Source organism: Desmodus rotundus, chromosome 10 (genome assembly GCF_022682495.2).
Source record: "Desmodus rotundus isolate HL8 chromosome 10, HLdesRot8A.1, whole genome shotgun sequence".
In the NCBI taxonomy this organism is placed as follows: Eukaryota; Metazoa; Chordata; class Mammalia; order Chiroptera; family Phyllostomidae; genus Desmodus; species Desmodus rotundus.
Window position 1 is genome coordinate 103,263,136 of NC_071396.1, and position 20,663 is coordinate 103,283,798.

General features: G+C 43.9%; 1 protein-coding gene across 1 annotated transcript; it reads left to right on the forward strand.

The window, feature by feature from the left end:
- The first annotated feature begins 12,113 nt into the window (after nt 1-12,113).
- On the forward strand, nt 12,114-17,288 carry PMAIP1 (phorbol-12-myristate-13-acetate-induced protein 1). Its single transcript, XM_053913403.1, has 2 exons — nt 12,114-12,344; nt 15,340-17,288. The coding sequence occupies exons 1-2, from the start codon at nt 12,287-12,289 to the stop codon at nt 15,444-15,446; spliced, it is 165 nt and encodes a 54-aa protein (XP_053769378.1). The 5' UTR covers nt 12,114-12,286; the 3' UTR covers nt 15,447-17,288.
- Nucleotides 17,289-20,663: the final 3,375 nt, after the last annotated feature.

Below are 20,663 nucleotides of genomic sequence, written 5' to 3' on the forward strand. Positions count from 1 at the left end.
TGATCATTTATTCCAGTTGCTGTGTAGTATTACACTGTGGGAGCAGACTGCAATGTATTTGTACATTTACAGGTTCCAAATTTCCGAGTTTGGAGCCACACATAGTGCTTCTGCGAACATTCTTGTACATGTCTTTTGGTGAATATAAGAAGGTCTGTCTGAAAAAAGTCCAACCATTGTTAACATAATGAGAACAGTTTGCGTTGCATCGATATAACCTGACAGCCAAGAAGAGTGGACTGGAATGTGTGTGCGTGAACAATGACAATTTCACTGTAGTAGTCAGTGGGGGTGGTAGATGCCATCGAGTGAGCACGGGTACTGTGTGGCCTTTGCATTCAAATGACTGCGTGAGCAAAGCAATGAATCTGCATCAAATTTTGCGTTAAGCTTGAACCTTCCTCTGTGGAAACTATTCAAATGACTCAGAAGGCCACAACTATGGGCAACTGGTAATTGGCAGCTTCACCACAACTACATGTCTGCTCATGCATCACATCTCATGCATTTTTTGTGTTTTTTTTTTAAACATCAATTCAGCCAGATGACTCAGCCCCCCCATAGCCCAGATTTGTTGCCCTGCAACTTCTGGATTTTCCCCAAACTAAAATCACTTTTGAGGGGCAAGAGATTTCAGACCATAGATGAGATTCAGGATAATATGATGGGACAGCTGATGGCAATTGTGAGGTCCCAAGGTGCCTACTTTGAATGGGACTGAGGCATCATTGTCTTATGTACAATGTTTCTTGTATCTTGTATCTTCTTCAATAAATGTCTCTAGTTTTTAATACTACATGGCTAGATACTTTTTGGACAGACCTTGTATACATACATATCTATTTGACGTATACCTAGCAGGCAAATTGCTCAGTCTACATACATTTGAACTTTATTTGCATATTCTTTGAATAATCAATATGAATATATACTTTAAAATATTTAACAGTAACAAAGGGTATACAGTGAAAAATAAGTGTCCCTCATGCGTCTGTCCACTAGCCACTCATTCTCCTTCTGTTACTGTAGGTAGGTAGCTAATTACTAATACAGGGCGCAAAGAGAATTAGACATTGAATTTAATAAAATGAGGAGCATAAACCTGTTTGTCTAGCCAAGAAACTACAGCTTTACACACTCCATGCATGGAATTACAGCATTTCTCCACTGAGAGGACTCACACTCCTCCCTTCCCTCCTTCAGTACTGAATTGGCACAGGAGGACGTGTTCGACCATAGAAGCCTGTGAGTTTACCCAGCAGGCGGACCCATCAAAAGCCTGCGAAAGCTTGGGAAGTTTTTAGTTATTTTGAAAAAGCTCCAGGTTATAACCCTAGGGAAACAGAGCAGCTCTCTCTCTCTCTCCGTGACCCACACTTGCCCCATTTGCTTGTGTGTCCTCTCTCCCAGGAGCACGTGATCATGCAGGTCTAGCACCTACTAGGGCCTGTGGCAGACTGTGTGGGCTCCAAAGGACTGAGCTGTAATATGAAACAGAAATGCTGGACCTTGGCCTTTGTTTTGGCTTTGCTGCAGGCACAGTTGGGCTTTCTCCATGGTGGGATGGATGGAAATGGGACACTGGAAACCCACAGGCAGATTTCTGCCTGAATAAGCCTTGCCACATCACAATCTCTCACGCGTGGGCCCTTGGAATGCTTTCCTTGCGATCCCGTGGAGGAGCCTGATTTCCACTCTTAATACAACTACCATTTATCAGAGGGGCTAACTAGGCCCCAGGGGAGTCAGTCCTTTGCCTAAGAAGACACTGGATTTCAGTGGCACAGCAGGGAGTCAGTCAAGGATTTCTGACTCTAAAACTTGGTATTGTTCCTGCACAAAGGTTTTTCTTTTCCAGAGCTCTGCTACCAAGAGTTGTTGGGGTTCTCAACAATGGTTTCCCATCTCCCATACCTTTGCAGCCAGCATTTTATTTAGTAAGATAGATTTAGATGTTTGTTCTCACATGTTTCCCAAGAGACGGCTTCAAAAATGGAAAGAGGTCACCTGCCCAAGTCCCCAGCCTGCTTGTGCACATTTAGGTCTCAGGCTCAGAGAGTGATTCATTTCCCCTTTCTCTTGTAGTTTCCTTTCTCTGCCTGTCTCCCCTTTTCGTTGTCTGAGGAACTCACCGCTGTGGTTGTGCATATACTCACTAAAGTCTGGCTGGGATTTGGGCAGCTTGGAGTTGTCCCAGGCAGAGTCTCTGCGTTGGTGTGAGGAATGCACCCAGTTGTGAATGGTGTTTCTCAGGACTGTAGGGGTAGACTGGCTGGCCTGTTCCTGCCTTGCTCTCCTCATTCTGGGAATGTTGGCAGGCGAGGCAGGTGGAGAAGCGTCCCCTAGTCTTGAGCCCTCCTGATGTGGTTCACACGGTAGCTGGCGTGCCTGTATTAATCCTTTTCATTCTCAAAAGAGTCCTGTAGGGGAGGTATCATTATTATTCTCTCTTTCTCCAAAACAGGAAACCTCAGCTCAGACAAGTGTAGCAACTTGCTTAAATATATATATATATATCAAGTAAATAGTGAAGCTAAAATACAAGTGCAATTTTTTTTAAGGTAAAAGCTTTTTTGTAAGGGGGAATCTTATACAAAATTCCCGCATTGACCCAACTTATGTCTACACATTATAATTCTTTGGGACTTGGGTTAATATGTTAGGTACTGAACTAGCTGATTATACTAGCATTTCAACCACCACCCCAAGTTTGACTGATTTTAAAAACCCCCCTGGGGGTTTGATGAAGGTGAGGAAAACTGCCTCTGAGTCACAGAAGCAGCTAAAAGGGTTTGGGGGTAAGATGGCGATGAGATAACAAGGAGAGAGAAAGGAAGCTCCTGCTCTTCAGGAGGGTACTGCTTTATTTTAGGGAACCAATGTGCCACGGAAAACAGAGTATAGACCTGTTTCATGCACAAAGGGAGGCTCTCTGATCTATAAATCCTTCAACAAGTGAACGAATGCCAAGGAATTGATGTTTTATAGGCAGATTGAAGGGTGAGGGGGCTCCCTTGGCAGAAGAGGGAAGGCACCTAGCTAGGAGACTTTTCCAATAGTGAAATTACATGCTGTGTAGGCAGAGGAGTTTGAGAGGGGAGGTCAAACCCGAAGTCATTTTAAGAAAGATGTGCTAGGATTGATGAATTGAGTACATGGATAAAGAAGAGGAGAGAAGCTGACCACTGATGCTGGTTTTAACTGTTCTAGTTGGGAGGCTGAAATACTTATGTCTCAGGTTTCTGCAAGGGTGGGTTGGAAAGGGCCAATACTCGGCTGCCAGGGCCTCCATAAAACCCTCTGTAAGGCCCCAGGCCTCCTGGTGTCATAGGGGAGAGAGGGAGAGACACCAGAATCAGATCTGCCCCTCCGCACACTCAGAAAAGAGGCTGTGTGCTGTGGCTACACAGGATTTCTGTCTTAGCGCTGTGCTCTCGTACGCCTGCTGCAGCTGTGTGGGCACCTGGGCAGCCTGTGCCACCAGCAGCTGGCGAGGTCAGGATCAGACCTTGAACTTAGCCTGTGTTCTTTAGGAGTTCTGTTGTCTTTTGACCTTGTTCAAGGTGTTATTTTACTGACCCAAACTTTACATTTCTATTCTTTTTTTTAAGAATATTTTATTTATTTATTTTTAGAGAGAGGGAAAGGGAAGGAGAGAGGGAGAGAAACATCAATGTGTGGTTGCCTCTCGTGCGCCCCCTACTGGGGACCTGGTCTGCAACCCAGGCATGTGCCTGCCCTGACTGGGAATTGAAACGGCCTCCTGTCACTTTGTCTCACAAGCCGGCATTTAATCCACGGAACCACACCAGCCCGGGCTAAAAAGCCAATCCAATTCTAAGATTATGAACATATGCACCTGCAGTTTCTTCAAGGACTTTTTCGCGTGGTTGATATTTCCATTTAAACCTGTGAACCCTTTGGCGTTTGTTTCAATACGGATGTGTAGTCAATCATAAAAAACCATTTATGGAATAAGCGACCTTGTACCCATTGAACTGAAATGCCACCTCGATCATGTACTGCATTGGCACATATTTTGAGGCCTGTGTCTTTAACTGTGTTCTGTTCAACTACTTGTTGTTATATTTTCCCTTACATTTGCTTTTAATTTAAATATAATTTCTAGTAATGGAAGGGCTAGTTCCCCTAAATTTACGGCATTCCTAACGAAATCTCCATGGGGTTCCAGCTGGAGTTGCCTGGCATGGGCGGAGTAATTAGGCGAAGGCTTCTCACCCGGAACAACTCTCCCATTGTGTCCTGCAGGATGCACCAGGACCCTTTGTTCAGATTTTCTGGATGCCTTGGGAAGAGTACTTATTATTTTTTTGCTGTCATAGTGGGTGGCATTTAAAAAATTTATACTTTCTAAGTGGTTAATGTTGGGCTATAAGAAGGTTGTTTTAAAATACTAATGTGATACCTGACATCACTATTGATTTTGAATGGTTCTCCTCTCTTACTCTTTGTTTCACCTGCTAGGAATGCCGGGGTGCTGGGGCAGCTGATTCCACTCAGGCCACCTCTCTCGCTCTTGCTTTTGCTTTCTCTTTCGTTTCCTCTTTCCTTCTCTCTCTCTCTCTCTCTCTGCTGTCTCTCTCAATCAATCTCTCCCCTCTGTCTCTTTTCCTTCCATTCTGGCAGGTGGCTTTTGCATATTGGACTTGACTCTAGAAGCACCCAAAGACTCCCAACAGCCTTTAAGCCACAAAACAATTCTATCTTCTAAAAATAAAAATCTGATCACTCTGGAGGCAGTGTGGAGAATGGATAGAAAAATTTGAAGAAGGGGCATGGCAACATTAGCATTGAAGAAAGCCATGCTGGCTGCAATTTGAAGAATACATGGGAAAGGGGAAGATATGGAGGGCGAAGGCCAGGTCCGAGGACCCCTGCAGTGGCCCAGGTGACAGGAAGTGAGGGCTAGAATGAGAGAGAAATGAAGAGAGTCAAGGGGTGCTCAGGACTTCATAGTGATTGGCTGTGAAGGAGCCTAAGGGTGGGGTGGGGGTGGAGATGGAGGGGTGTCCTGGGTCTCAGCTCGAGCATCTGGAGGGGTTGGCGGGGATGGTGGTGTGTATGGACTCTTCAAATCTGCAGGACCTGAGGGTGCCCCAAGAGGTCTGGAGTTTGCCTTTGAACCATACATATTTGAAGCTTGAGAACACACAAGTGGGTGTGGGGAAATTGCATGCCGAAGTTGGCAACATGGGTGGTTATCGGACGAATGTGTGAGAATGGCACCTGCATTCTCTGTGAGGATGCAGTAGACTGAGTAGAGGGAGCTCAGGGAATCGCTGACCACAGGATGGCCTGTCTCAGGAGGAGGGCCGAGAGGAGAAGGAACACGGAATGTTTAACAGCCCTGATTCTTAACGCTGTTAACAATAGCCTTTCTCTGAGCTTCTAAACTGTTAAATCTGGAGGTCTACTGTTAAAGAGAAATGCTTTTATAGAAAAAAAAAGTGAGGCTCTTGGATCACTCCCTCTGGGAGAAGTCATGTACATTGAGAAGACACTCAAGCAGCCCTCCGGAGAGGTCCACGTGAGAAGGAACTGAGACCCACTGCCAATGGCTGGCACCAACTTGCAAGCCACATAGGTGAGTCACTCAAGAAGCAGATCCTCTAGGAGCAGCCAGCTGATGGCAATGCCACGCGATGCCAGCCAACAACGTCACCACAACCTCATGTGAGGTCCTGGGCCAGAGTCATCAACAGAAGCAAGTTCTGAATTCCTGACTCATAGAAACTTTTAGGTAAAAATACTTTTAGGTAATAATTAGAAAATTTTAGGTAATAATAAACTTTTAAGAAATAATTAGAACATGTTAGGGAATAAAACTTTTAGGGAATAAAACTTTTAAGTAATAAACTTTTAGGTAATAATTAGGTGATGTTCGTTGTTTCAATGCCCAGTATCTGTGCTTTGTTCTCATTATTTTCAACTGTTCTTGTCAACCAATAGCTGCAATGAATAGGTGTAGAGTGAGACTAGGTCTATTACAGTGGTTACTCGTTTTCTTCATTGCTCTGTGAATTTAGGCAAATGATTTTGCCTCTTTTAGCTTTAGTGTTCTCATCTGTGTGTGGAGAAGGAAAAACCTAGTCCATAAAACTGTTTGAAAGTGCAAAGTTCTTCTCAACATGCTGCACAACGGTCATGCGTTCACTCCACAAACACTGCATTTGTTGAATGTCTGCCGTGAGCCTAGCACTGTGGGGCTAGGCACCAGGAATACTGAAGAACAAGACACAGAGGGTCTGAGCTCACGTGGATTTTGACTTCAAAAGGGGAAGTAGACAATAAACAAGTCAGACAACTAAATAAAATAGATTTTATAGTAGATAGACCTTTGGATGGGAGAAGGGCAATTTCAGGAAGATAGAGGGACTTTCTGAGAAAATAGCATTTGTTCTGAGACCTGAATGGTCTAAAGTACCTGGACATGGAAAGATCAGAAGCAAGAGCATTCTAGGCAGAGTCAGTGGCAAGGAATACAGCTCAGAAGCAGGAAGGAACTCAGTGAGTTTGAGGAAGAAAGGCCAGGGGAGGTTGGTATCACATGCGTTGTTGTCCCGCTGCATTCCCAAGGCTCACAGTTCCTCTATATCAGTGATACTCAGTCCACGGGGCGGGTGCTGTTGGTGGACTAAATAGGCATAAATGATGGTTATCTAGAACACAGCCTTCATCATTTTCCAAGTCTGTGTGCAGGAGTGAAACTGTACCTCCCACCAAAGGCCGCACCTATCAATTACCCGTACAGCCAGATAACAGCTCCGTTTGCTGGTAGTAACTCTCCAGGCTTCCAGACACTCACACGATCTCCTAGTTCCCCGTGCCTTCCCCTGTGTCTTTCTGTTGCCCCTTCTGCCTCCTGCGGGTTGTGACCATCACACCCTTCAGTTCTGCCACTTCCCCCTGCATGGGGCAGACGCCACGGGGCAGCTGTGTGGTTTTAGCCCTTTTTTAAAGCCTATTTTTCCTGGAGGTTGTGGCTTCTTTTACTTCCAAGGATAACAATCCCCCCCCCTTTTCCTTCTTCTACACAGTTTGTTTAAATGGTGAGGTATACAAAGTACGAATTATTTTTACTTCACTGTCTTATACAAATATTTCCATGTGTTAGCGTTCCATAAAATTAGAATCCACTTTCAATTGTTTGTTGTCAATTCATAATATTTTATTTTTTAAAAAATAGAATCTCCTTGAGGTCAGGTATCACTTCTAACATGATTTTTGTCATTTCGTCGGTGTACCAACATCGTCTTAGAAGCTTGTTAATACGAATATTTCCACGGTTTCGATTTGTTAGTCTGAGGTCAGGTCTGCATTTGAAATAACCGCATCAATTGATTCAGAGGATGTATTTATGTGGATTACACTCAGACGATATTGCTTGCTACTCCCTGTAAGACTGAATTACCTTCCTAGTAGCCATTCGATAACTACCTAAAAATAATTGTATCATAATAAGTATATTCTAACAAGGAGTATTTATTAGTAGTTTCTTTCATTAAACCCTCCAAACTAGTTGGATTTATTTACCTGTTGAAAATCAATAATTCAGCTGATTTAAATATCCAGGCAGTACCCCCATTTCCCCACTGGTATTGTTGAACCACATGCTGCCTCCTTCTCTTCTAGAATCCGGCAGTGAAAAGGCACATACGTGCCTGATGACCGTTATCTGTGACAATCCCGAAACAATTAGCAAACAGGGGAGGATAAAATGAAGAGTAGAAACTTTGGGAGATGAAATTTTTTTTCTCCTCTGTCTTCCACACTTTATAATGTGCTTATATGTCACAGTAATAGAAATTAAATCTCTTTTCAAGCTCCACCAAGGATTCCTTGAAAACTTGTTTGACCTCGTGAGTGGCAAGCCTAGGTGGGGTGGAGAGGGCAGGGGGCTCCTAGCACAATCCACAACGAAGAATGTGCAGGGTACGCATGTTTTCTGTGGCTGACAGATGTTCTACACCTGTTTCCTCAGAAGGCATCTTATTTCTTATCTTTACTGCTTGTGAGCTTATTTCAGGCTGCTTAAATCCACTGTCCACTTTACTAACAGCCTTTTGGTTGTAAACTGTGCAAATTGAAAATAGGATGAAAAGTGTGTACATAGAACATTTTTGAAAAGGCAGCTGATAAAGACAGATGTTAGGGGTTGAACTGTGTCCCTCAAAAGATATGTTGAAGTCCTAACTCCCCGCTCCCCGGGCTCCCCACAGATACCAACCTGGGAATGTGACCTTCTTTGAAAATAGGGTCACTGCAGATGTAATCAAGTTACAATGAGGTCATCCTGGGTTGGCAGGACCCTGATGCAGTGACTGCTGTCCTTATAAGAACAGGGACATTTGGACAAAGACACACAGAGGAGGAGGCCGTGGAAAGACCATGGCAGACACAGGAGTGACAGATCTCTAAGGACTGCCACGGACTGCAGGCCCCCACCCGAAGTGGGACAGGCCAAGGAGGATCCTGTCCTGGAGTCCTCAGTGAGAGTGTGGCCCTGCCAAGCCCTGGATGTCAGACGTCTAGCCTCCAGACGGTGCCAGAATACATTTCTATTGTTTCAAACCACCCAGTCTGTGGTACTTTGTTATGGCAGCCCTCACAAACCAATACAGGGCTATTTTGATTATGTTTATACTGCAAACATCCAGTCTTGCTCTAATAGAATCTGGTCCTATCCTAGTCAGGAAATAAGGACATTGTTACAAGACAGCGGTGGAAACAGTGACTTTGCCGACATTACCATCTTGTATGAGAATTCTCACAGAATCCTCACTTGTCACGCTGTCTCAGCTCAGCTGATTTAGGCACACTGCAGCTAGAGGGAGCTTTCTAGAGTCTGATCACATCACCCACCTGCTTAAAACCTTCAGCGGTCTCCCCTGACACCCCCACAAAAATACCCACACTCCTCAGGTGGCTTCTCTCCCCACTTACCTCTCACCATTTTCCACCTCACACAGCTCTTCACTCTCTGCATGGAACATCCTTCTTCTCTTTGGCCTCATTGCTTGGCCAACTCCTATTTATGCCCCCATGGTCCCTATGTAGATGCCCTTTCCTGCTTACTTGCCCTCCCATAGTCTGCCATACTTTCTCTGGCACAGCCCTGCTGCCTATCTCGTCGTACTCGCCTGTGTACGCACCTGCATCACTCTCTAGCCTTGCTACTGCAGGTGGTGTCCATAGACCAAATGCATCGGCATCATCCGAGTTTGTGTAAGAAGCAGAACTGCAAGACCAGCCAGATCTCCAGAATCAGAAGTGCCTGCTACCAAGGGAGTCTCACACACATTGAATTTGTGAGGCTTTGATGCAGTTTCCTCGGGGAGGGAGCACTTGTCGCCCCAGAGCCTAGCCCAGGGTCGGTCTTAAAACAGAGGTCTAACCGATGGATGCATCACGCTGATGACACGTTAACCCACATGCTCTCCAGGAAAAACAACACAACACAAAACAAAAAGCAAGTCCCCTTTTGGTTTACGCCCTACGCATATCTTCACAGGCTTCCTTTAAGTTCGCTCACTCATCTCTCACGTCTTCTCGTCTTCCTGCCAAATCCCATTTCTGCATGAAATATGTGAATGACTACTCTATTACTAATCACGATGGCTGTTTTGTTTTTCAGTAATTTTTTTCACACTGTAAGTGACAACACAGCCATGGCCCGATTTGTATGGTCATTTTGGAACTTGGTTTCTATGAAAACTGATATCTGGTAGTAGTTTAAAAAAATGACCTCACCAGTCCTTTTTATTAAACAAAACAAAACCAAACCAAAAAACAGATAATAGGGGATTCCAGTGCTTTATGATAAATTTTTATTTTGTCAGCTCTGGTGGCCAAAAATATGCCTAGATTTTATATTCCTTGCAAGCTCTCATGAAGTGATGGATCACTTTTCCAGAAAAGCGTACAGTTAAGAGAACATTTTCACATCCAGCTTCAAATTTCCTTACTAGAATGTTAGATCTGAAAGAGAGTTTGTGAACTGTCTCAAATCCAGCATCTTAAAAAGTCCTCCATAAATGGCGATTTTGACCCATCTCGGATGCCCACCTCCCCCACTTGCTCCTCCCTTTTCTTTACTTGCCTAAGGTTTGTATGGGCCATGTGACGAACAACCTTTTGTAATGATAATGTTAGAGAACAGTACTGACACACCCTTTTGTAGGTAAACAATGACATAATTTGTTTTTCTTCTGTGGAATGTATCCATTGCCTTTCAGCAGGCTCTATTTGATCAGAAAGTTTACTAATTTATCCAACCAGGAAGGCAATGGTTTTCCTTGAGTATTAAGTCGGTCAGAATGAGCCATGCGAAGTAGGGCCCAGTGGTTTTTGGATACCAGGTTCCAGATAACAGATTTGGAGGCCCCATGGTCACAGAGCTTCCTGTACCACGTGCTGAAAAACTGAATTCTCTTAATCCCAGTGTTTATCACACTCAATACTAAGTTGTTAAAACTCAAAAGCAGTTTTGTTCCATGCTTATAGCGTTGTCTATACTTCTGCAGAAGCAAGCCAAAATAAATACCTGCACATTTGTGTTGATTGAATGATTGCAGGTAAATAAACAAGCTCTGCTGCCTACTGAGGCCAGATAATGTAAATGAGAAAACAAACAGCAGGGAGTGTGGCCCCTCCCGCCCGACTCCTCTCTAAGGGACGGGGCAGCCACCACTTCCAGTCTGCTCGGCACGTTTGGAAAAGGGATCCGGGGTTGCGAGAGCTTCTGATTTTTCGAAGGACGCCAGAAATCTAGGTTTTTAGTGCAGTCTCTCAACGGGAAATGTTGGCAAGCAATTCAAATGTTCATAAGACATTTTGCAGACCAACCTAGGGAGTCAACGAAACCTAACACTCCTAGGAAGCCACACAGCTCTAAGCAGCCTATTTGCAACCTCTCCGTTAAATAGCGCGGAAAATCTAAGAACACTCTTTCTCAGAACCTGCGATTAACGCCAAAGCCGCAGTGCGCAAGGGCTTGCACCAGGCAGACGCGCCTGGGCCCAGATCCTGGTACTGTGTTCTGCCTGCATGAGCTTGGGCAATTCCCCTCATGGTTTCGCACCTGTCCAGTGGCCATGTTTTTAAGAACTGCAGCTTTGCAGGGTTGTTTTGAGGACAGGATAAAAAGAAAAGAAAAGAAAAGAAAAGCCTGCTTGAGTAAGCCCCGAGCATTAAGCAGCTCTCACTGTAATTGGACCGAATCACTCCTCTTTCCAGCAATGAAATTAATTATTCAAGGGCCAGCCAAACCTCTTGCAAATAACTTCATATTCCCGGATATCTCATGCTTCCCTCCGCAAAAGCATTTTAAAGTTATCTATATGATGACCTGTTTTCTTTTTAATGTTACTAAGCATCCAGAAAGAACAATATCCAGAAGGAATACGCTCTACTTTTTAAATCACAGTCCCGCCCCGGAGGGGCCGAGAACTAGCCCCTCCCTCTCCCCATCCAAACAACAAAACAACAACAACATACACGCACCCCAGCCAAATCAAAGCGGTGTGTGTTTGCTTGCTCCTGGGTTTCAAAGTGTAGTTAACTTCCCAACAGTTTCAATCGGTACTTTATTTACGAACACGGCCTCTGGCATCATTCCTCATGTTATTAAAGTTCTCATTTCACTCCCCGAAACTACCCGCACTCTTAAGTGTGAAATCTCTCTTTTTTCCGAGCTCTTTCTGGGGTTTGTTTACAGAAGTCTCTAATTGCGCGTTTATGATAAAGATGAAAATCCCGTCCTCCCCACCCCCAACCTCCTGGCGCGACTCCGGGACTCAGTGGCAACTGCAGCCGACGCGACGGCATTCTCGGTCCCGACCCCCTGCTCCCCGAGGCCGGTTTGTTAGGGATGTACTTTCGGGGCTGCGCAGGGTCTCAGCCGGCGAGCGCCGTGTGCTGCGGCCGCGGGCCGGGAACGTGCCGCAGCAGGTCTCGGGAGGCGGCGCGGAGTTCCCCGACCCGCCCAAACCTCTGCGCGCGCTCCTCGGACTGCAGTGGCCCGAGGGGCGGAGAGAGGGGCGGGCTCGGCGTCAAGTTTCGGTTCGTCACCCGGGGAGTCCCAGGAGATAAAAGCTCGGGCTTTCGGGTTCGTAGCCATTCCAGGACCTGAGAGGTTCTCGAGCGCGCACTGAGTCTTTTCTCCATCCCGGTCCCGCCCGACCGCCCCGCTCGCAGCTCGCCTCCTGCAGACTCAAGGTTGGGGGACTGAGTTTCCCCGGGGTCTGCAGCAGAGTTCCCGCCAGAGATGCCTGGAAAGAAAGCGCGTAAGAACGCGCAGCCGAGCCCCACGCGGGCCCCGGCAGGTAGGGACCGGACGGGGCCCGCGGGGATCCTCGCCGGGGCGGGGGCCGGGACCGGGGTGGAGGTCTCGGTCGGGGCGGGTTCAGCCTGTCTATTTGGGGCCTCAAGGTCCCGCCAGGTCTGCGCCCTTGCACGTGCTTTCGGGGCGCCTTCTGGAAGTTCTTCAGAGGTTTTACCCAAGACCGTGGCCACGGCGAGGTAGGGATCCCGGTGTGGTACTGGCATGCAGCTGTACTTCAGCGTCTGCAGAACGCCTCTTCTTCGCCTGCCTTCCGTCCCCACTTGCCCTGCCCCGGGGTCACGGGGAGAAAAGGGACAAGTGCGGGCGTCAGCCAGGAGGAGAAAGTCCTCCTCGTGGCAGGTGGGGACGGGATAAGCTCTTGGAGCCACCTGGCCTCCCAGCGCTGCCTAAGACAGTCCTCTTTCTCCGGAGTCGTGGACCTCGGAGGGCCCCGCGCTGGGCGTTATCACTCCCTCCACCCCCAACGCGAACAAAAGCCGAGATAACGCTTTCTACCATCACAACAGCTCTTCCACAAAGGACGGATGGAGGGTTGTGGGGGCCTCGCAGGGACCGTTGCGTTCAGGGGCCCAGGAAGTCTTGCTGCTTTTTAAAGTTACACTATGTAACATTTTAATTAGGTGCAGAGAGGGTATAGGAGAAACGGAGTTGGTTCCCATTTGTTAAAATCCATCCAATTCTCCCCCCACCCCCCAATTGCCCCATCAAATGACTTTTGAGGTCAGCCCCTACCCCCAGCCCTCTTTATAAAAATAATTATTAAAAAAATTTAGAGCGGGGAAGGGAAGGAGAAAGAGAGGGAGAGAAACATCACTGGTTGCCTTCCTCCCGCCCCGAACTAGCGACCTTTTAGGGAATTGAATCAGCAGCCTTTCAGGAAATCCAACCCAGGGGCCTTTCGGTGTGCGGGAGGACACCCAACCTACTGAGCCGTACCTGGCTCTCTTTCTAGATCTTATCAAACAAGGCTAAGGGGCAGTAGCAAGGAGGCAGCAAGGCTTTGGATTTAACCATATGTGCGGTCATGCTGCTATTACATCAGCAAGTGTAGCTGCCCCCCGCCCAACCTGCTTTCATTGTATGGAGCGCATGCCGAGGAAGTAGCGTACGGGCAATGTGAACATGGCCAAGTGGGCTGCCCTCCCTGGCCCTTGCTTGGGAGTGAAAAAACTTTGTCCGCCTTTGTGATGCCCAATAGTTCTGACCATGTTTTGAAAAGGTCCAAACTTGTGCATAACCTTCACCCATCCAACTTCCCAATAACAAAGAAGGTCCCACTTAAACTTGTTTAGGTAATACTTTATGTAAGTTGAGATACAAGGGACATAAAACAATGTATTAATTTTAAGTGTACAACACAATGGTTTGATACGTGTATATATGGCGAAGTATAATATATATATGTATATATATATATAGTGAAGTTTAGTTAACATCCATGATTACAGATTTTTTGATTAATACATTTATAGATGTGTGACTGTAACAAAGAGACTCAGGAAACACCTATGAGCTGTTTTCTGCCTTTTTTGGGTGAAAGGAATAATTTTTCTTATAATTCAGGGCTTCCAAAGTTGTATGCAAAATCATAATTTTTTTAGGGTGGTATGTTAATACATGCCGCTCACTAAAAACTATGTCTTTGTCAAAATGTTTAACTCTGTAATCTGTAAAGAAAGGCATCTTACAATATTTATTATGTCTGTTGTTAGGTATTATGAAAATTTTACCTAGCTCTTGTAGAGAGAGTAATCCACTTTATTATATACATTTACAGTTTTTAGTTATTTTGAGCCTAAATTGGGTCCCTGCAGGGTCTGTTTACAAACTAAACCTGATTTCAATTTGTAGTCGTAATGATTTTAAATCTTCATCACTGTGATCTTTTTCAAGTGGACCAAAAGACCCTGAGTTGCTCTCTATAATATCCAAGAAAATTGAAATTATTGTCAGTATAGATTTGATGTTAATTTCCCTTACTTAAAACATTTATTTGAAAATTAGATGATTATGTTTCTTAAATTAACATTCAGTTAATCACACCTTCTCTATTCTAAAAAGTAATAAACAGGTGAATTAAACATTACTTATTTTCTCCTTCACTCATCTCCCTACAGGCAATGGATTGGTAGAGGTTGGGTTTGTTGGAAGAATTTGACTTAGAGGAAAATGTAAACTTTTAACTTATTTTAGGGAATGTGGACTTACTTTTGGAGTACAAGTTTGAGTCTTTTATGAGAAAATTTCAGAGTGTTTTAATTGAAGAAAAGAATACAGTTAGATTTGCCTATTAATGAGTACATAATCTGAGCTGTGAATTATTGCCATACAACCCGACTTCAAATCGGTAGAAGAGAGTTTAGAATTGACTTCCGTTCCTCCCACCAACCTTAAGTGAGAGAAAAAAGGATGACATCATCTGAAGCTGACAATGTCTCACTAACTGCTGTGTTGACATGTTAGATGTTTGTATTTGCCTCATCCCAGATGCTGTTTTAAAAGTAAGCTTTCAAAGTAAATGTCATGTCTTTGTTCAACTTTAAAAAATATATATGTATTATTTATTTTTACAAAGAGGGGAAAGGAGGGAGGAGAGGGAGAGAAACATCAGTGTGCTAGAGAAACAGTCACACTGATTTCTCTATGGCCTCTCATATGCGCTCCACCTGGGGACCTGGCCCGCAACCCCCAGGCATGTGCCCTGACTGGGAATCGAACCAGCCACCCTTTGGTTCGCAGGCCAGCACTCAATACATTGAGTGCCACCAGCCAGGGCTGTTTGTTCAACTTTTGTTGTTGTTTATGAGTCACGTGTTTATCTGTTCTGTGTGTTCCATCTCACATTCAGAAAACAGGTGCACATAAGCTAATGATAAGAGAATTGCCTCATGGGATAAATATTCAACTTGTCACTCTTGCTGGTTACAGTTTGGAGTGCCGTCAATTTAATTTCAATGTTTTGTGTTCCTTTTCAGAGGCTGAAGTTGAGTGTGCCCTTCAGTTAAGGAGAATTGGAGACAAACTGAATTTCCGGCAGAAACTTCTAAATCTGATATCCAAACTCTTCCACCTAGGAACCTGACTGCTTCAGAAACCTCCTAATGCGGAGACTTCCTTCAGACGGGATTTGCCATATTTCACCTGTTACAGGAGGGATTGCCTTATCCTAGAGAAGAATGTGGAGGAGCTCTCAGTTGCTTTGGGTGACCTTGTTAGTGAAGACGGAATACATTTCAGAAGTCATTCTGTGGGGTGTCCGGACATTACAAAACTGCTTTGTTTATTTTAAAGCAAGGATGGAAGAGCATTGAAAATATGGAATGAACTATTTATACATTTTGGTTTTGCTTAGAGGATTGTTCTGTTACTTTTCAGAAGGTTAATGTCCAGCCCAGTGTAAGAGGAGTTCGTAAATGACTAGCGTGTGGGCGGGGCCAAGAAATGGAATAGGTTTGGTGTTTGTCTACTTTGGGTCGACAGCTCCAGGATGATGTATAATACTTGGTTTATATATATATTATCTTGTTCACAGTAAAAATTTTGTCTGAGAACACCGAATGTCACAGTGAATGTTGATGTTATAGGTCACTACAACATAGAGAATAATTAGATAATTTGTTTCTTTTGACTTAAAACGTATTGCTTCTGTTCAGATGACCTCTCATAAAATGTTCCTTTTGGGTTTAATGGGAAAGTATGTAATTTGAAAATATTTGACCAAAGTGTGAGTATTACTTGGTGCCAGTAAAATTCTTACAGGTTGAATATTAAAAGATAAAAAGCATCGGTATTTTGGATAACTATGGATAATTTAAAAAAGTGAATTGGACTTTTTACTGCTATGATTAACTTAGTAAAACAAATATTCTAAGGTAACTAAGAAAATGTTTCTAAAGAAGTTTCTAAAATCTGTAAAATGCTGTTGTTCATACTAGTCAGTGTGTACTGTATAAAAATGATTTTTAAAAGAGAAATTAAGCATGTTTTCATAACTGGGGTATACTTTAAAAAGTTTTTTATGTTTACTTACAGTTTACATTCAGTTTTATTTTGTATTAGTTTTAGGTGTATATGATATACTTTTTAATTTTTTTAAAGAAGAGTAGATCGATCCCATATATATACATGAGATTTTCATTCTGGAAAAGCAATAAATATAAAATTTGCATTAAAGTAATATGTAGATTCAGAGAAGAGTTTCAGTCATTCCATTTTTTAAAAAGTCCCCAAATATATATTAAAACATGATTACATTTCAGAAAGAATAATCTTATTTATTTTACCTATTTATAATTTAAATATTTTTTGTTAAGTTTAAAAATTTCCAGTAGTTAGTTTTAGGTCATGACACAAAGTTTTTGTTACTTTTTAAAGAAGAGTTTTATAACTACTTGAACTTCTACATTAAGAATGTTTGAATATAGGCCAGTGATTTCCAACCTTTTCCATTTCATGGTTCACATAAACGAATGACTGAAATTCTGCAGCACATCAAAAAATACATATATTTTTGCTGGTCGGACAAAAAATAGTTATACTTTTGAGTCATTCAATTGGACAGCTATTGTGTTGGCTGTTGTCCTTTTTTTAACTTGACATTCTAAGGGAAAAGAGGTCAGTGCCTCTGACTAAATAGTAATGTATTACATGTTTTAAAAATTCTTGTGGCACACTGGTTGAAAATCGCTGATATATAGGCTATAGTCACTTTAGATTAAAAAAAATACCTCAGTATCTACTTTTCTTCAGTATTACTTATGGCTGTTAGTTTATATAGTTGCAAAGGTTTTATTGTGTGTGTGTGTGTACCTAGTGGTAGATGTATTTTGCCATATGAATATTTATGGTCTGTGTGTATATTTATACATGTATATATACACATATAACTGGATGCTATAGCTGTAAACCATTAAAAATTATCACCATTCTTTTCTGTGTTTATTTTTTTTATTATGTAAGCTACTGAGTATTGGTGACATAACTATAACGTTACATTATATTTTTTAAAGATTTATTTATTTTAAAGTATTTTAATGTGGTTTTCTTTAAAGATTTTGTTTATTTGTTTTTAGAGAGAGGGGAAGGGATAAAGAGAGGGAGAGAAACACCAATGTGTGGTTGCCTCTCGTGTGCCCCCTACTGGGGACCTGGCCCACAACCCAGCCATGTGCCCTGACTAGGAATCGAACCTGTGACCCTTTGGTTCATAGGCCTGTGCTCAATCCAGTGAGCTACACCAGTCAGGGCATGTTTATTTATTTTTAGACAGAGGGGGAGGGAGAGAAACATCAATGTGTGGTTGCTTCTCACGTGTCCCCTACTCGGGACATGACCTGCAACCTAGGCCTGTGCCTTGACTGGGAATCAAACCGGGGACCCTTTGGTTTTCAGGCTGGCACTCAATCCACTGAGCCACAGCACAATGTTGCATTTTAACTCATTTTCTTCAGCAGGCACCTTTTAGTGGGACCATTCTCTCCAATCCAGTTCTGTGTTTGAAATAGAGAAGACAGGGTCCCCATGGTTTCTGCTGTCCAGAGACTTCCACTTTAAATGGATAGAAAGTAGTAAAAAATGGGAGATTATTGCCAGGTCTTGAACATCTTACATGAGTTCCCAAAGAGTGCTTTACCTACAGTCGCCCACAGAAATTCATCACGTAGTTAGTGGTGTGGTGAGCCTCAGATGTTTGAGTCTGCCTGGCAAGAGGAACTTCTGTGCAGTTTCCTTTCAAGCTTTCCCTCCTGCCCCCACCCTGAGCAGTAAGTATTGCTTCACCTCAAGGGAGTCATGTGCGAAGTAGGTGTAACTCAGTGTGGTCTTCCTGTTTGAGTGTGAGAACTAAAAAGATACTCCCGGTTTGGAGATTTGATCTAGGAACCACATCTTCCCCGCCCTCAAAAGTCTGCTGAAATCCGGGAAAGTAAATTCTCCTTAGGTGGGGAGGGAGAGAGAACCAGGTACAGGGGGAAGTTAACCAGGAGAGACGGCAGCTAGGGAACTGGGGGATCTGGGGCTACCAGAAGGCCATAAAAACCAATACCACAGGCTCCCCCAGAGGAAGGACTTTGTAACACAGGAGGAGCCAGGGAGATGGGCTTCATAAATGGTGGGGTCAATCTGCGTTTGATTTGAAAGTCTTGGGAAGAGGAATTCCTGTCCCTAAACCTCTGCACAGCCAGAATAGAACTGTAGGTGTTCATTTTTTGCTAAAAGTACCTTTTTTTTTTCTAACTGTAAGGAGTTACACAAGAAGGTTTAGACCTAATTCACGGGCTTTAGGTATGAGAACTAGATAATTTGATAACCACATTTTAATGTCAAATAATTTCCAACATATTCCCATAACTAATTGTATTGAATGACTGCCAACGTTTGTAGGTATTAAAAAATACTTTGACTTGCATTTATATGTAAAAGAAAACCTTAATAGTCTATATTTGAAAAAAAATTATCTCCTATCTATCTGGCCATCTATGAATAAGTTCTTCAGACTGAAGACTCTGCACTGTGATTTGAGTTTTTCAGCAACCTGCCTCCCCCCCTCCCCCAACCTCCCACCACCAGCAGAAACAGCAGGAACTGGAATCCTGTCCAACTCCTCCAACCTTTCTCAGAGGGAACAATCCACTAGGAAGGTAGTGGACACTTTGAAAAGAAGGTGTTGAATGGGAGGCAGGAAAGGCACAGTGCACCTGACTGTGGAATCCTGCAGCTGGACCGGCAAGGCAGAACCTCTCACAAGCTGCGTGAGCCTGAACGAGGCAGCCCACCTGAGCCCTGCACTCCCCTGAAGTCAGGAAGACCAGATCATTGTCACGGTCACTTGTCTGAAAGAGAAAACTGGATGGCAAAGGGGTCTGAAGAAGGTCCCAACCACATCCCCAGTCCCACTAGCCTGGCTCCTGACCTCATTTCAGGCAGGGTAAGAGAACTGGAGGGTTTGCAGAAAGAAATAAGGAGGTGTATGTAACCCACCCATGCTCGTGCACTGCCCTCTCCCCTAAGTCTGTTTTCTAAATTCTTCTCCCAAACATTGATTCTAAGTCCTGGAGCAGATTGGGTGGGAAACTTCTTGTACATGTTAAGTATTTTCTTGGGAATGAGAATTGTCCATGCGTCCTGGCTTCCCTGAGGGCATGCCAGTCTCTCCGGGCTGCTGCTTCCACACATGCAGCTGAAAACAGAACTGGGGTGTGTTCACCTGACAGAACACACCCCATGGTGTAATCACTTTATCTTCGTGCCGTAGGTCATGGTCCAAGACCAAGGCCTTCGCCAATACAACCCAGGCATTAATTTAGCTTCTCATAATGTTACGGACTTTCAGAAATCAGCTTAACAAATTCAGAGTGAAACAGTCACACCCACCTTCCATCTTCTTCCAAAGTGGCAACTTTTTAAAACATCAGAGAAGTGAGAGAATTGGTAAGAGTTACAGGTGGGGATTTAGGGTACCTTTACTTGGCAAGTCTGGCCAGACCACCCCCTAGTGATTTGATGCTGTTATGGGCTTGGGTTTCTGTTGAAAGTAGAATGTGCTTGATATTTCTTGTGTTTTAGTAAAAGGCTTCTCTTCTTGTCCTGCTGTCTCACTGATGATCTATAATGGAGCTTATTGAGATTTACTTATTTCCAATTTCACAGCTATTTTCAAAACTACAAAGTTCTTTTCTTCACAATTGTCCTTGGCTTTTGACTTTCGGGTCAGCCAGTCGCTTTTCCACTGGCTCTTGGGGGACTCTGGGTAAATTGCTTGATCTCTACTTTCATATTAAATGCCGTCAAAATACACTTTTTTCAGACCATCCTGGAAATCAAAGGAGGTGAGACTGGGCATGTGTCTGGCCCACGGACATGCTCAGTAAGCGTCAGCTTTCCCTTCAAGATGGAAGATTACATATTAGCCTCCTTGCAAAGCTCTGGAAGGCCTTGCCCAATTAAGATTGTTAGATGAAAATGAAACCATTTGAAGGAAGGCAGTTGGGCCGTGTTGGAGCTGGAGAGGAAGTGGCAGTTTTTCCCTTGATGAGGCCGTCTGTTTTTAATAGCTAACCTCTTAATGACCGTCAAACCCTCCTTTTCGACCCGTACACACTAGGTTTCATGACTACTGTTGAATTACTTGAAGCCTCTCGCCAAGTCATATAAAAATTTGGGTCTTGATGTGTATAACACCACCTCAAGAAGCAGGAAGACCTTTTCTAGTTACTTTGGACTTGGACTTCAAATTTGGGGAAGGCTGTTTCAGCAGGGAGTCCTGAAGGGCTCCGGGTGGGGACTCCCCTTGAGATGAAAC